The 15,759-nt window shown below is 35.7% G+C and overlaps 1 protein-coding gene across 1 annotated transcript; it reads right to left on the bottom strand.

The window, feature by feature from the left end:
• Positions 1-6,398: 6,398 nt before the first annotated feature.
• On the bottom strand, positions 6,399-8,963 carry LOC107842423 (pentatricopeptide repeat-containing protein At3g46790, chloroplastic). The gene has a single exon (XM_016686260.2). It carries the CDS (start codon positions 8,467-8,469, stop codon positions 6,514-6,516), a length of 1,956 nt encoding a protein of 651 aa, XP_016541746.1. The 5' UTR covers positions 8,470-8,963; the 3' UTR covers positions 6,399-6,513.
• Positions 8,964-15,759: the final 6,796 nt, after the last annotated feature.

Raw genomic sequence — 15,759 nt, 5'->3', positions numbered from 1 at the left:
ATAACCTCGGCCCATTTTCTTCCATCTAAGCTTTTCACAAGATCACTTGACAAAGGGGTTAAATCCAAAGGGGTGAGGGGTTGAGGTCGTATACACACTCAAGGGGTGTCATCCCCGTGCTTGAGTTTATAATACGATTATAAGCAAACTCAATCAATAGTATGTGCTCCTCCTAAGAGGTCATTTTTCCCTTAACCATGGACCGTAGTATAGATCCTGAGGTCCTATTTACTACTTCCGTTTGGCCATTGATTTGTGGGTGGCATGAGGTCAAAAACAATAACTTCATACCGAGCCTACCCCACATGGACTTCTAAAAGTGGCTTAGGAATTTAGAATTTCTATCACTCATTATGGTCCTCGAAATACCATGAAGTTTTACAATATTATCAACAAACAAAGAGGCTACACTAGGAGCATCATCACATTTAGAACAAGGAATAAAGTGAGCCATCTAAGAAAACCGATCCACCACGACAAAAATACTATCCCGTCCCCTTCTAATTCTCGACAATCCCAATACAAAGTCCATTGATATGTCAAGCTAAGGGCGCAAAGGGGCAGACAATGGGGTGTACAACCCGTGGGCTTGGAGCCGTGACTTGGCTCCTTTGCACTCAACACATTGGCCGCAAATCTGAGCCACATCCTTGTGCATTCTAGGACAATAAAATTGTTTTTCCAAAATTTCGAGTGTCTTCTCGACCCCAAAATGGCCCATTAGACCTCCATTGTGTGCTTTCCTCATAAACAACTCTCTCCACGAACTTGAGGGAACACATAATCATCTACCCTTAAACAAGTATCCATCAAATTTGGTATAGGGATGGGAACCCCTATCCGTAACCCACCTATCCCTATCCAACTCTTCACTTTCCCTATAGATAGAAGCAAAGTGAGGGTTCTTGGGATATAAAGACATGAGGCTTTCAAACCCCATCAACTTAGACGACAAAGTAGACACAAGCACATATTTTCAAGATAAAGCATCGCCAACCACATTGTCTTTACCCTTCTTGTAATAAATAACATAAGGGAAAGTTTCAGAGAAATTCAATCTATTTGGCATGCCGTCGGTTAAGCTTGTCTTGTGCCCGTATATGCTTCAAGGATTCATGATCCATTCGTATCATGGATTCTTTAGGCCACAAATAATGTTGTCAAGTGTTCAAGGCTAGAATCAAGGCATACAACTCTAAATCGTATGTAGAGTAGTTTAAAGCTGCTCCTTTGAGCTTTTTGCTAAAGTAGGCAATAGGCTTCAATTCTTTCATTAAAACCGGGCCTATGCCGACTTTGCTAGCATCACATTTGACCTCAAAAGTCTTTCAAAATTCGGCAATTGTAGCAAAGTGGCCGAGATGAGCATAACTTTCATGTCCTCGAAGGCTTTATCTTGCTCATCTCTCCACTTGAAAGGCCGATCCTTTTTAATCACTTCAGTCAAGGGGGCGGCAATGGTGTTAAATCCTTTGACAAAACATCTATAAGAACTAGCCAACCCGTGGAAGCTTCTCACTTCACCTACGGTTTTGGGAGTTGGCCAATTTTTAATGGCGTCAATCTTAGATTCATCCACTTCGACCCCTCTTGATATCACCATAAACCCAAGAAATACAACTTCATAAACACCAAAAGAATACTTTTCTAGATTAGCATATAACTTCTCCTTTCGGAGGATATCAAACACACATTGTAAATGCTTTATATGCTCATCTAAGGACTTAGGATACACCAACACATCATCAAATTAAACAACAAACTTCTCGATAAATGGTTTCATCACATGATTCATTAGCCTCATAAAAGTACTTGGAGCATTTGTTAGGCCGAATGGCATAACCATCCATTCATAGAGACCGAATTTGATCTTGAAGGCGGTTTTCCATTCATCACCCGGTTGCGTACAGATTTGGTGCCACTCTTCAAATCAATTTTAGAAAACAAACACGAACCACTTAATTCATCAAGCATATCATCTAGCGTAGGAATAGGATGATGATATTTTACCGTTATCTTGTTGATGGCTCAGCAATCAACGCACATATGCCAAGTCCCGTCTTTCTTAGGAACTAGTAGCACTGGAACCGCACAAGGGCTCATACTCTTCTTGATGTACCCTTTATTGAAAAGCTCCTCAACTTGGCATTGCAATTCTTTAGTATCCGTCAGGTTGCTTCTATAAGATGGTTTGTTGGGCAATTGTGAGCCCGGTGCAAAATCAATTTGGTGCTCAATGCCCCGAAGTAGAGGCAATCCTTTCGGCAATTCCTTTGGGAAGACATCCTCGTAATCCTGCAAAACATGAGAAATAGGAAGAGAAATAGAAACATTAGCGAGGTTAGTATTAAAACAATAAGCCAAGAAGAGCATCAGAGTGTCCTCGTCATGATCCATAAATAGTTCTTTCCTCCTAGCCATCATCACCATGCTCACGTGCCCCTTAGAATTTAGGGGCCCATCGGCATCCCCTACCCCCTTACTCTCGTATTCCTCTCTTTTCCCCTCACTCTCGGCCTTCTTTACCTTTTCCCCTCAATTCTCGCATCTTTTGGTATAATTCATTCACTTGGGAAGGCAATAATGGATGAAGAGCGACCTTTAGGTCATTCTTCTCAAGTGTATACCAATTGGACCTTCCATCATGTTTGGTCGACCTATTGTATTGCCAAGGCCTTCCTAACAACAAGTGACAAGCTTGCATTGGTATCACATCACAAAGCACCTCATCATGGTAGTTGACTACCTTAAAACGTATCACGCATTGCCTTGTGACCTTTAACTCGCCGCATTCATTCAACCATTGTAACTTGTAAGGACTAGTGTGAGGTATAGTCGGTAATTTCAAAAAGTTCACTATTACGACACTAACCACATTCGCACAACTTCCACTATCTATCACCATAGTGCACATATTTCCTTTCACAAGGCATTTAGTATGGAATAGATTCTCCCGTTGGCTAGGATCATCTATCGCATTACTAATCACGCACTCTCCTTCTTGCGGATAAATATCCTCAAAATCATCATCAAATCATATGCCTCTCAGACGTCTATCCATCTTGAGGCTTGGCCTTACTCTCATCACCCTTAATACCCACTTCTTCACCAAGGAAATACAATCTACCTTCCCTTAGGATTACATTGAGTCGGTTAGGGAATTCATTGGCTTTATGTCCCCAACCTTGGCACTTGAAGTATTAGAACCCTTTAGGATTAGGATACTTGTGAACTTCTTTCCTCGAAGGGATTTGGTGGACTGTTTTAGGCTCGGACAGCCTAGTAGTGGCGGGTTGGTCCTTGTTTTTGGGCCAACCCAAAGAGGATTGAACCATATCCTTTCCCCTTGGCCAACCCGAGGTTGATTGTCCCTTTTCTTTGAATGACGACCTCTCTTTAGGTTCCCTTTTAATCTCAAGAGCCGCTTGAAAAATACCTTCGACGGTATCAAACTTGTGAAGTGTCAAATGAGTAGAGATCTCTTTGTTCAACCCATACTTAAATCGAATAACATGACTAATTTGTTCCCTACGATGATCAAGTTTCAACATGAGTTGTTGAAACTCAACATAATATGCCATAACACTTCGATTCCCTTGCCGCAAGTTGTACAATCTAGCAAGCAACTCATGACGATAACTTTTGGAAAGATACCGTTGCCTCATTAGGTACCTCAACCAAAACTATGGTGGTGGTTGCCCCTCTACCAACTCGTTGTCGAACCTCTTGACGTATTCCCACCAAGTATTAGCATAGCCTTCAAAATGAGCTATGGCATAACAACTCTTCTTCTCTTCTGAGATATCATTCACTTTATCACACGCTGACTCCTAACCAAGATACACCTTGGGGTCACTTTCACCCTTAAAGATAGGTAGGATCAATTTGATGGTATTGATGCCTAAGTCTCTCTCTTGGTGTCGATTTTTCCTTTATCTATACCCTCAGTATCTTCTTGGATCCACACGCCCCCCTCTTATCTCCTTCTACCTCATGTAAACATCATCAAAGGCTCCATACCTTTTATAATCCTCTCTACCATATTCCTCAAAGTGGACGGGACGATTTTAGATATTTGGGACTTGGTTTGGAGAGATTGGATTTTATGGAGGTGGTGGTCTTTGGTTTAGTGGGGTCGGAAGGGCTTTGGATTTAGTGAAGGTATTGGACGCCCAAGTCCCTCTTACGGAACTTGAGGAGTTTGAGAATGGGTTGGTCTATTAGAGTCCTGGTTTAGGGGTTATGAGTGGTTTGGCTTGTGGCATTTAGTGGAGCTAGTGAAGGATTTGGCAATTGTGGTTATGTTTCGGGAATAACGGTGGCGGAGGAATTTCTATCATGTCCACTTGACGAAACATGTCGAGGAGTAGAAGGGTGAGAGTTCCTTTGACTCTCCACTTGTTCTAACCTCCCACTAATAGTCATCCCTTCTCCCCTTATGGCTCCCACTTTCGTACTCAACCTTTCCAGAGTTCGGATCATAGCCTCAAAAGTGACCCTCATATTCTCCATTTCATTAGAATCCGCGATTTGAGACGTGGTTTCCTCCATTGTTAAGATATCACCTATACAAGAAACAAACAAGTTAGTTTAAAACCCCTCTCCTCACTCACACTCTCTTGGTTCACTCACACTCAAGCTCCACAAGTGTCGTAGATTGACTAGTAACCCATGAAACCTTAAGGTATGAGTATGCTCTTGTCCGGAATGGATTTTTGTTTGAAACTCAAAGAATTCCCATCGGACTAAAGTCAAGGAGTTACAACGTATTAAAACGAAAAAAGCACACAAACAAACGATGACACGAATATAGGGTTTCAAAGGACTAATTGACAACCTAGTAGGAATGTACAACTTGCTAATTAGTTTTCGAGTCAATTAGAAAAAACAAAGAATCAATAATTAGAAACTAGAATATCCAAATTGAGCTTAATTAATAATGTGAACAATGATTAAGGTGACATGGCAGCATGACATTTGTCATGGTCCATACATTTTGTTCATCAACTTGAAGCCTTAATCTTCACAATTTTGTAATAGATGACTTTGCTTTTGGAGGAAAAGTAAAGTATTGTAACTTTTTCAACTTTTTCCAACTCAAAAAGGTGATGTTTGACTTTACTAGTTTCACAAGACAAGGTCCCTTGTTTCAAGGAAAAATGGTTGTCAAGTCTAGAAAGGTGATGTTGGCAAGTCTTCTCACAAACAACTTTTCAATTTTGTCTTACCACCTTTTTGGATCTATTTCTCTTTTAAGACATAGGATGAAGAGAAACTTTAAAGATGAGCACAACATCAACACCTTCAAGAACAAAACAACAATATACCACAATGGACACTCCAACGCCCAACACAAGTCACCACTCGGCCAACCTCAAGCTTTCACAACAAGAAGACATTTTTTTCTTAAGCTCAACTTTAGATTTAGACACTTTTTGTTGATGAGAAAGACACCAACACAAGAAACAAACAAAACAAGTAAAATCTTTTGTAGATTTACAACCAATTTCAACCAAAATATTCAAGAACACTATTCTTTTTTATTTTTATTTTTTTTCTAGTAAGCCCAAGATTGATTTTGTTGGAACAAAATCAACCACAAGCTTTGATACCAAATGATACAAGACTATGTGTATATCAAGAGATTCCAACCAACACAAAAACAACAAGATGAACAATAAGTTGGTAGTGAATCGAAATAGACGTCACACGACTTTACTAGACTTTGAGTTTGTGTTTTTGAACAAGAAAATGAAATGAATAACAAGGCAACAATGCTAGTGAATCGAAAAAGCTCCACACGACTTCACTAGACTTTTAGATTCAATAACACAAGGATAACAAAAGTACAAGAGATAGAAACTTGACACACAATATTCAATGATCTAAGAACCCTAACAAGAGAAAGGACCCTAAGATTAATGAATATGAATACCAAGTTCTTACTTGGCCCAAAAGGAACTCAAAGAACCCCAAGATCCTAGTTTCTAGCCAAGAGATAACACTAAATCACTCTACTACTGAGTTTTCGAAATTAGGGCTTCTCCAATAGAAGAGAGAAGTTCCAAAATATTACAAGTGTTTTGTTATCTTCCAAAATACGGATGAACTAACTAAAAAACTAGCCCTAACAAATGACTTATATAGTCAATTACAAAGGAGGGATAAAAGATCAAAATACTCTTAGCATTAAGTGGGTGGATTTTGGGTGCTTTGTTGGCCTCTTCACACTTTAATAAGTATAGGCCCTTAGATGGGCTCACAAGGGCCTCACACAAGGCCAAGGATGTGAACAAGACTTGGAGTCGTTGCAACTCACGCGCTTGGCTTCCTGTGAAAAGTCTCGAGCTAGGAATTCCCGTATCATTATGTCACGAAGGTATCACCAAGAACGTATATGATTGTAATGATTTGTAACCCAAACTGTAAATGTGCAAAATTTTCTAATCTCCACCAAGAAATCCAAAGGAAGGTTATACCAAAGAAAAAATATAACATGAACAAGTGATACGTCTACCAATAATCTCCACATGAACAAACTCCATTCCTGAAATGGTGAAATCGATTGATGTCTCTGACTAGAATTTCTCTGTTTGTATATTTTGAAATGAGCTTGGTGAAGGAGTGACAGTCTTCACATAACCTCAAGTTCTTACTAATCCTTATAGTCTCTCCTTTGCTGCTATTAATCAACCCAAAAGCAACTGCTAATTTCTCACTGTGACCCAACAAAATACGTTCTTTCTCCTCCTCTTCAAGATCATACAGCACGATTCTGGTATCTGGAACATATCCATTCTGTTTCATCTCCATTGATAGTTTCAGCAACAACGCATGAATTTGCTCCATATGCATGTTAATTTCATCAACTGATTGGAGAGAGTAGATTTTCCTCTTTACTTCAATCCAGCTGCAACCAGACACTTTCCGCAAGCCTTTGGCTTCCAAAAGCTTCCTTACTTGTTTTACCTCATCCCACATCCTAGCTTCTGCATAAATATCGGCCAAAAGTACATAGTTCCCAGCATTTGTGGGTTCAAGCTCAAACAATCTTCTGCTTGCCCTCTCTGCAAGGTCAACATTACAATGAATTCTACATGATCCAAGAAGAGAACCCCAAACTTTAGGTCCTGGTTCGATCCGCATATCTTGTATGATTAAAGCTGCTTCTTCTAACTGACTGGCTCTCCCAAGAAGATCAACCATGCAAGCATAGTGCTCCACACTAGGGTAAATCTTATGTTCTTTCAACATTGAATCAAACAACTGTTTCCCCTCCACAACAAGCCCTGCATGACTGCAAGCTCCCAATACACTAACAAATGATATTGGACTTGGTGACACTCCATGTCGAATCATTTCTCTAAATGTTTCAATGGCTTGGGACCCTAATCCATGTATTCCATAGCTTGAAATCATGGAATTCCATGCAACAACATCCCGCTTGCCCATCTGATCAAACACTTTTCGTCCCAATTCTAGAGCACCACACCTTGCATACATTGTCACAAGGGAACTGAGAACAGGCAAAATAGAGTCAAGCCCTTTTCTAAGTATATATCCATGTAATAGCTTCCCTTGCTCCAGTGCAGACAGTGCTGCACAAGCTTGAAGAACACTAACCATTGTCACTGAATTTGGTAACAAAGCATAGCTCATCATTTCACGAAAAAGCTCCAACGCCTCCAGAGGTTTTCCGTTCTTTGCATAGCAGGCAATCATTGTGCTCCAAGAAACCAAATTTTTCTCTGGCATCACACAGAAGACACTACTTGCATTGCCTACGCAACCAAACCTAGCATAAACGTCAATTAAGGTCGTCATAATATGAAGATGACGCTCATAACCATGTCTCAACATGTGGCAGTGAATTTCCTTTGCCTTTGCGAGCAGTGATTCAGAGACAACACATGCCTTGAGCACATATGTATAGCTGAACCTATCGGATGGGATTCCAATGCGATTCATATGTCTATAGAAGTCCAAAACCTCAATACCATGGCCAGCTAAAGTCAATGCCCGAAAAAAGGCGTTCCAAAGAAATATGGTTCGGTTGTAACTTTTATCAAACACTTTCCGGACGCGGTCAATACAGTCCAACTCGGAGAACATAATAATGAGTTTGGTAGCCAAAAAGGGATCTTGTTCAAAGCCATCATCAATGAGTTTGCGTTGAACAGTTAAAGCGTCAGAGAGGGAGTGCTTCTGAGAGCAGGAGAGAATGAGCAGCTCGTAGGTATGTTGGGTGGGATTGGGCTCGTGAAAGAGGAGTTGGAGGGCTTCTTTGAGCTGTCCTTTTTTGCAAAAAGACTGAATAGAATCGTTGTAATTATGGGAAAAGGTTGTCGCTTTAGGTTTGATGCTGATATTAGAGTGGCCAAAGGCGATTAAGATGGGACGACATGAATAAGAAGCGATCGGATTTTGCTTCAATTGAAGACATGGAGCCGGCGTTTGAAGCGTCCACATTTACACATCAAAACTTCACCAAAACCAGTAATCCTCTTGTCTTCCACTTACATACCTAGAAAGTCCAATGATTTTTCCATGGAAATATCTCCGGCAAGATGTTTTTTTTTTCTTTTAATTACCGCCTAATATCAATTGGGTCAAACAACCAGAATAGTCCAGCAAATTACAACCAGTGCTATCCAAAGTGTTTGATTATTTTTCTTATCTCCCTCTCTATATATATTAAAAGTGTGAAAATTTTTAAAAAAATGAATTGAAATTTTTGTTCTTTATTAAAACTTCGTTTTAGATAAAATTTTCTTTTATCTTTTTTTTATAATTAAATTCTTCAAAATAAATATACTAAATTTTTCCTACAATTAAATTCTTTCAAAATTTAATTTAGTTTGTACCTGATTTCTTTCCCCAAAAAACACCCTAAATTTCCGATAATTAACTTTTTTTCAAGTTTAGCTTTTCCCCTATTTTTTTTATACGTTTTTTCCTCACCCAAATCCCCTATTTGTTTTATACGTTTTTACCTCTACTGGTAAAACATACGATTTTTTCCCACTATAATTGGTTAAAACACCTTTTTTTTTTTCTTTTTAGTTAATGCTATTTGGTTTCTACTTGGTTTCTTTCAACACACAAACACCCTATATTTTCCTCTAATTAAATTCTTTCCAAATTCAACTTTTTTTTTAATCCCATTTGGTTCCTACTTGGTTATTTTCAACCAAAAAAATACACGCCTTTTATGTCCTTTTGTCTCCTCTTTGGTTTGTATCTTCTGTCCTTTTATATAAATCCTTGAGCTTTTCCCATTGTTGATCGTTATAAACAGTTGTGATCTTTCATCTCAGCATAGTTTCAGTAATTTTATTTTCAAGTTTTTGTCGTTATATCATCCCCCTCTTTTGTTAATTTAAACAAAATATTACTTGTTATGCCAACATAAATTGTTTAGTTTAATTTAGCTTAATGTGTCCGGTTAGCTCAATATATTTCTGCTGCTGAGTTTGCTTTACCTATTGCTTATCGGTACTCCCAGGAGTATTGTTAATCAATTTATTTCACTTTTCTACTGCTTTTTGTTGTTGAGTTTGCTTTACTTGCTTTCATGTCCTTTTACTAGAATATATTATAATTTCTATTACTCATAGCTAACGTTCTTTATCTACCCACCTACCAACAAGATTCACATATTCAGGTATAGTTCTTCTCTTTTAACAAATTTACCTTTATTATGAAATTATATGTTATATCGTTCTAACTTCTATTTTCTTAAAGACTATTACAATGGATCCTATCACGGAAGTTGTGGGTATCAACACTTTGAAGCCAAGAGATTGTATCTGGATGATCAAAGCCTTGGTCATCAGAAGTGGGCCAACGAAGCCATTTAAGAATGGAGGCGGTTCTCGAAAAATGGTTATATTAGTTGATGGGGAGGTAATATTATTCTTTCATACCTCGCATGTTTAATAATTTCTCATATATAATACAATTCTTTTTAATGCAAAGATTATAATATTCGTCTATCAAATTATGTTCTTTTTTTTAGGGCACCAAAATTAATGGCACACTTTTCAATGAACATATTGAAACGTTTGCACATTCTTTACAACAATTCAAAGTTTGCAATATCATAAATAGTCGCATTAATAGGGTCAATCCTAATTTCAATCTGTTAATAAGGACATTAAACTTGTATTCGTACCATCCACTATAGTTCAAGAATGTCACGGCCCTTTTTCTACATAATTTTTTCTAAGAATTTTGTTCCATTCGAAGATGAAAGATTGCATACCAAAGAAACAACAGTAGGTAATTTCTTTAACCTTTATCAACTAATTAATATTGTCATAAATTCAATTACTTACTGTTATTTATCTAATCATACATGCTTAATATTTTTTTTCTAGATATATTTGACATCTTCGTGAGTTCTAAGCTATTCACAAAAGGCACAACTCGAAGAGAAATAGTACTTATGAATGAAGAGTAAGTTAACCTTAATTTTTTTACAAAGCGAAAGTGTTTGTTTAATACATAAACTGTCCAATTAATTTAATAATTTAATCTTATTTTCTTTAATTGAAAAATAAAGATGTGATAGAAAAACTATCACATTATGGGGCGAATTCTCAAAAATAGATGACGTGTTGCTAGAAAAGTTATCTGCAGAAAATTTTGTCGTGGCATTTTGTGATTTAAGGACTACATTATATCAAGGTACTATCTTAGCAACTACATAATTTACAGTAAATACTGTGTTATTTTTTTGCACCTAACTTTTTATGTTGCAGGAAATTTCGGGCTATCTTCCACCTATATCAGTATTATGTTGGTAGACCTCACATTTGAAAAAGCAACTTCTCTCTAAGAATGGTAATATGTGTCTTCATATTCATGAAAATAAATTATAACAAACTATTTTTATTCTAATACACTAAGTAACAAACATGCAGGTCTGTTTTCCAGAAGAAAACTCATAATGATATTACTTTACTGCCAAGTAAACAAATTAAAATGACTAAAGAAATGACAATTAGTGAAATCGCAGATTGTTTATCTTGTGATAAAGAGGTACTACTTTCACCTACAATAATTTAGTATTTTGTTTTTACATTAGTATGACGCCTAACTTTTTTTTCTTTTCTGTAGGTTAAGTATGCCAAATTTACTCCAACTATCGCATCTATAGTGAATAGCGATGAACCCTACTTTAATTCTTGCACCAATTGCTATAAAAAGGTGAAAATCTATGATAACATTGCAAAATGTTTGGCTGTCCCACCGAAAAAATTACTTATGCGGACAGGTAACACACATAACAACCATCAAATTACTTTCAGTCATTTTGAAATTCAAAAAATGAGATAAATGTCTTTTTTTCATTGACTTCACAGATTTCTGCTAAAATTTGATGTATTTGTTGGGGATGAACGTTGTTCTGTTACATTGTTTGAGGCTGCAAAATGCTTGGTTGGTTGCAATGTTACAATATATAAGCAATCAATATTGGAAAAAGTCATATTACATTATTCTTTAACACTATTCAAGTACTAAAATAATCTGTTTTATCTTAAATTCAACGAGTTATCCCTTTCTTATTAATGCATTCTTTTAATTGATACAGAAAGATGAATCCTTATTTTATCGTAACCTGATGCTAAGTATTAAGAAAAATTGCACATTTCTTATCAAAATTGATGCAAAAAAGTGAAGGAGATCGAGCAGGCAGACGCTTCATTGCAGAAGAAGTCCAAGAAGTTAAAAAGATTATTACAATTGACATAGTAGATGAAGACGTCAACTCAGAAAACTCAGTCAACGGGACCAAAAAAATGAAAACACTAATGATACAGTGTCTCATAAAAGAATTAAAGTAGAAAAGGATTAGTCGTGTTTTGTTCTCTAGGAATAGGTTAATATTTTTTCAGTCTAGATGGTTAATGATTGTTAAGGTTAAGCACGAATAGTTTAGGCATAGGTAGTTATTCATTCTTTGTGTTTTTTTCTATTCTAAACACTAAGCAAATTCTGTTTGCATAACAAATATCATTGACTATTACATCTTTGTCTACCTTGATCTAGCTATACAATATTTATTTTGAATTACTTATAATATGTTTTTAATAGCTTATTTTATATTGTAGGTTATTATTCGTTAAGCACATGACACAAGGTAGCTTTTAAAATTAATTGATACATGATACTTTAATTTATTTTTTATCACTTTAATAAATAATTATTTTATTTTTTCTATATAGATCAAGCAAAAGTTAATAAAGCTATTCGAATGCATAAGAAATATACAGATGCAATTACAATAAATTTAAATACTGCAATCAACAATTCCGTCAAATAAGAAAATTCAGGTATCCACATTAAATTTAAATCTTTAGACTTAGCTCTCCACAAAAAACTATAAATTCACTCATTTACAAAATAAAAACACATTTACCAATAATCAGAAATTAACTAGATATTCAATACTAACCTCAAAGAAGGTAAATAAGAGAATCCTTTTAGTGTAGAGATTTTGTTCTTGCTAGCAGCTAAGACCAACAAAAAATGTGTAATATAGGTTCTAGCCAAACAAGTAGTGTGAAGTAACAAAAGATGAAAATCAGAGATTAACCTGTTGTTGAGGTTGACTGGACAGTGAAAGAAACTTTAACTTATTTTGAGCAATAGATAGGAACTGAAATTTAACAGCAAAGTAAAAAACAATAAGCTGATTTTTTTTCTCTCTTTGACAATTAACAAAACACAATAAGCTAGAGTAGGTATTGAACATGGAGACTGAAAATTGTTGTGAGTATGAAAACTTTTGTAACTCACTTCTATGTTGTAAAGCTCTAGAAGACTTATATCTTTGGAAGCACAGTTGAAAATAGTATCAAGTTTGTCCATCCTCTTCTATGAGATGGCTTTGATTTTGCCTTCCTGTTACCCATAGCTGAAGTTACTGTTAAGTATATTTAAAAACACAGGTCAACTGAAAGAATGAAGGAGTTATTTGGTTCCAAGAACCAAGTTATCCCAAGATTATAGTCCTATTATTATCGTGTGACTAATTCATCCCATCTCATAGATGCAAAAAAAATAATACTAAGCTTGAGGTATAAATTTATCCTGGAATTAGTTGTACTTTCAAATAAATAAAGTATAAATTTAATCATGAAATACTTCACCTTATCTCATAAACCAAAGAACCCGTTGTTGATCAGTACACTGGTAGTAGAATAAAATTTAATAGTTAGCACCGATCAGTTATTAAACACCAGAAATGAGCAAATATAATTAGCAAAAGTACATTGAATCAGGAAAGTAGGAGGAGAGAATTACTTTCTGTAATGTGCTGATGCTTTTAGCCAAAGATGTTTTCTAAAACTATACTTCGTCAAATCCAAAACAATACTACGTCATCAACCACATAACGTCAAATCACTGCAAAGCATAAAAAGGTTAAAGAAGAAATGCAGGTTAACATAATGTGTCATCTGAATGGTTTAATCAAATTATCATATCACAAGGAATACTGTCGAAGAATATCAATTGATGCATGATTTATTTGCAACCCACAAACAGAGTGACAATAAAGATTCAACTTCGAAAATAGAATTTTGCAAACCTATTATACACACCTGATGCTTATGCTTCCCAGTGATTCCCATAGAACCAATAGAAGAAAATCTAGTATTGCAGTGGCTGACTAAATCATCCACTTCCATGTTATCATAGCTCCTATTACCATACCGCAACATGGTGGTCTTCGATAAACCATCTAGAACTGGTGACATATCCTGGAAAATAGATTAGGAATTACTGGATGTTCCTGTTTTTAGGGATGAAGACTCAACTACATAAGATATCCCATCTCATAGGTGTAAAAAATAATACTAAGCTTGAGATATAAATCTATCCTGGAATTAGCTGTACTTTCAAACAAATAAAGTATAAATTTAATCATAAAATACTTCACCTTTGTCTCATGAACCAAAGAACCTGTCGCTGATCAGTACACTGGTAGTAAAATAAAATTTAAAATTTAGCATAGATTAGTTTTCAAACACCAGAAATAGAGCAAATATAATTAGCAAAAGTACATTGAATCAGGAAAGTAGGAGGAAAGAATTACTTTCTGTAATGTGCTGATGCTTTTATCCAAAGATTTTGTCTAAAACTATACTACATCAAATCCAAAATAATACTACGTCATCGACCATATAATGTCAAATCACTACAAGGCATAAAAGGGTTAAACAAGAAATGTAGGTTAACATAGTGTCATCTGAATGGTCTAATCAAATTATCATATCACAACGAATACTGTCAAAGAATATCAATTGATGTATCATTTATCTGCAACCCACAAATAGAGTGACAATAAAGATTCAACTGCGAAAATAAAATTATGCAAACATATAATACACACCTGATGCTTGTGCTTCCTAATGATTTCCATAGAACTAATAGAATAAAATCCAGTATTATAATGGCTGACTAAATTATCCACTTCCATATAATCATAGCCCCTATTACTATGTAGCAACATGGTGGTCTTCGATAAATCATCGAGAGCTGGTGAAACATCCTGGAAAATAGATGAGGAACTACTAGATGTTCCTATTTTCTAGCATGAAGACTCATCTACATAAGATAATTCTCTTAACTTTTGATCCAAAAGAGTGCTCAAAGCATCCCCTCAACTCAAGTTATGCCCAAAAGAAACCTTAAGCTTGGGATTTAGAAATGCAAAATAATAACATATTTATTAGATGCCTCCAATTTTGAATCAAACTGAATGTAGTGTTTACTTTTTTTAAAGGTAATAAAAGGATTGAGTCCATATAAGTTGCCAATATTGAAGAAATAAGACCAATGAAAAATTGTAAAATCTATTGGTTCCTAAAGGCTCTATCGCAAAGGTGTGAAATTGAAGGTAATGCAATACTATTTTATTAATTTAAGTTGCATACATTCTATTTGTGTTAGCTTTATTATTTATTACCATTTCTAACATTTTACACAACAAATTTAGGTGAAATTGACTACATACCATAGTATTATCTATTCAAAAGTTGGAAAATATTTCTGAAAACACTGATTGTCATGCTATGAGATTTCAACATTTGACTCCAATATTTTATTGCGACATTGGATCAATAAAACCTGCAAATACTGCAGTTCCAACTTAATTATACGATTTGTTCTTCAATAAATCTAAAGTAGTAGAAGAATTTTGAAAACATATTAGAGCATATAATAGCATATTTGGATTTACGTCTTTTGGAGGAGTTTATACATTTCGAGCAAAGGGTCAAATATATCATGATCTCTCCTCATCACTACCCCATGATAATAATCCATGCTATTTTCAAATGTACTTTTTTGACACAGAAAATGAGTCACGCAATAGGATTTCAAAAGTCAAAGAAGCCAAATTATCTGAGAAAGCTTTCGCAATAATTAAAATAAATAATGGATGGCAATCCTTATGCACTATTGTTTCGCCACCTAAAGGATCATTCAAACTTTAAGGATTTAGAAATTCAAATTGCTTCCATTGCTAAACTAGACCAACGTGTCTACAACAAACCATCAGTAGATTGAGTTGCTACAATTTGGATAGACGAAAACAATCCCAATGTACCATTTGATCGAGAGATTATTGTTTATGAACATTCGGGTAATATTCATAGTGTTAAACATTATTACGGATGTTATGACCCACTCTAATAGCCTTTGCTTTTTCCAAGCGGTGAACTAGGTTGGCACCAAGGAATACGAAAA

This window comes from Capsicum annuum, chromosome 9 (assembly GCF_002878395.1).
Source record: "Capsicum annuum cultivar UCD-10X-F1 chromosome 9, UCD10Xv1.1, whole genome shotgun sequence".
Classification (NCBI taxonomy): domain Eukaryota; kingdom Viridiplantae; phylum Streptophyta; class Magnoliopsida; order Solanales; family Solanaceae; genus Capsicum; species Capsicum annuum.
Note: the sequence above shows the minus strand (reverse complement) of the source record. Positions and strands in the feature narration are given on the sequence as shown.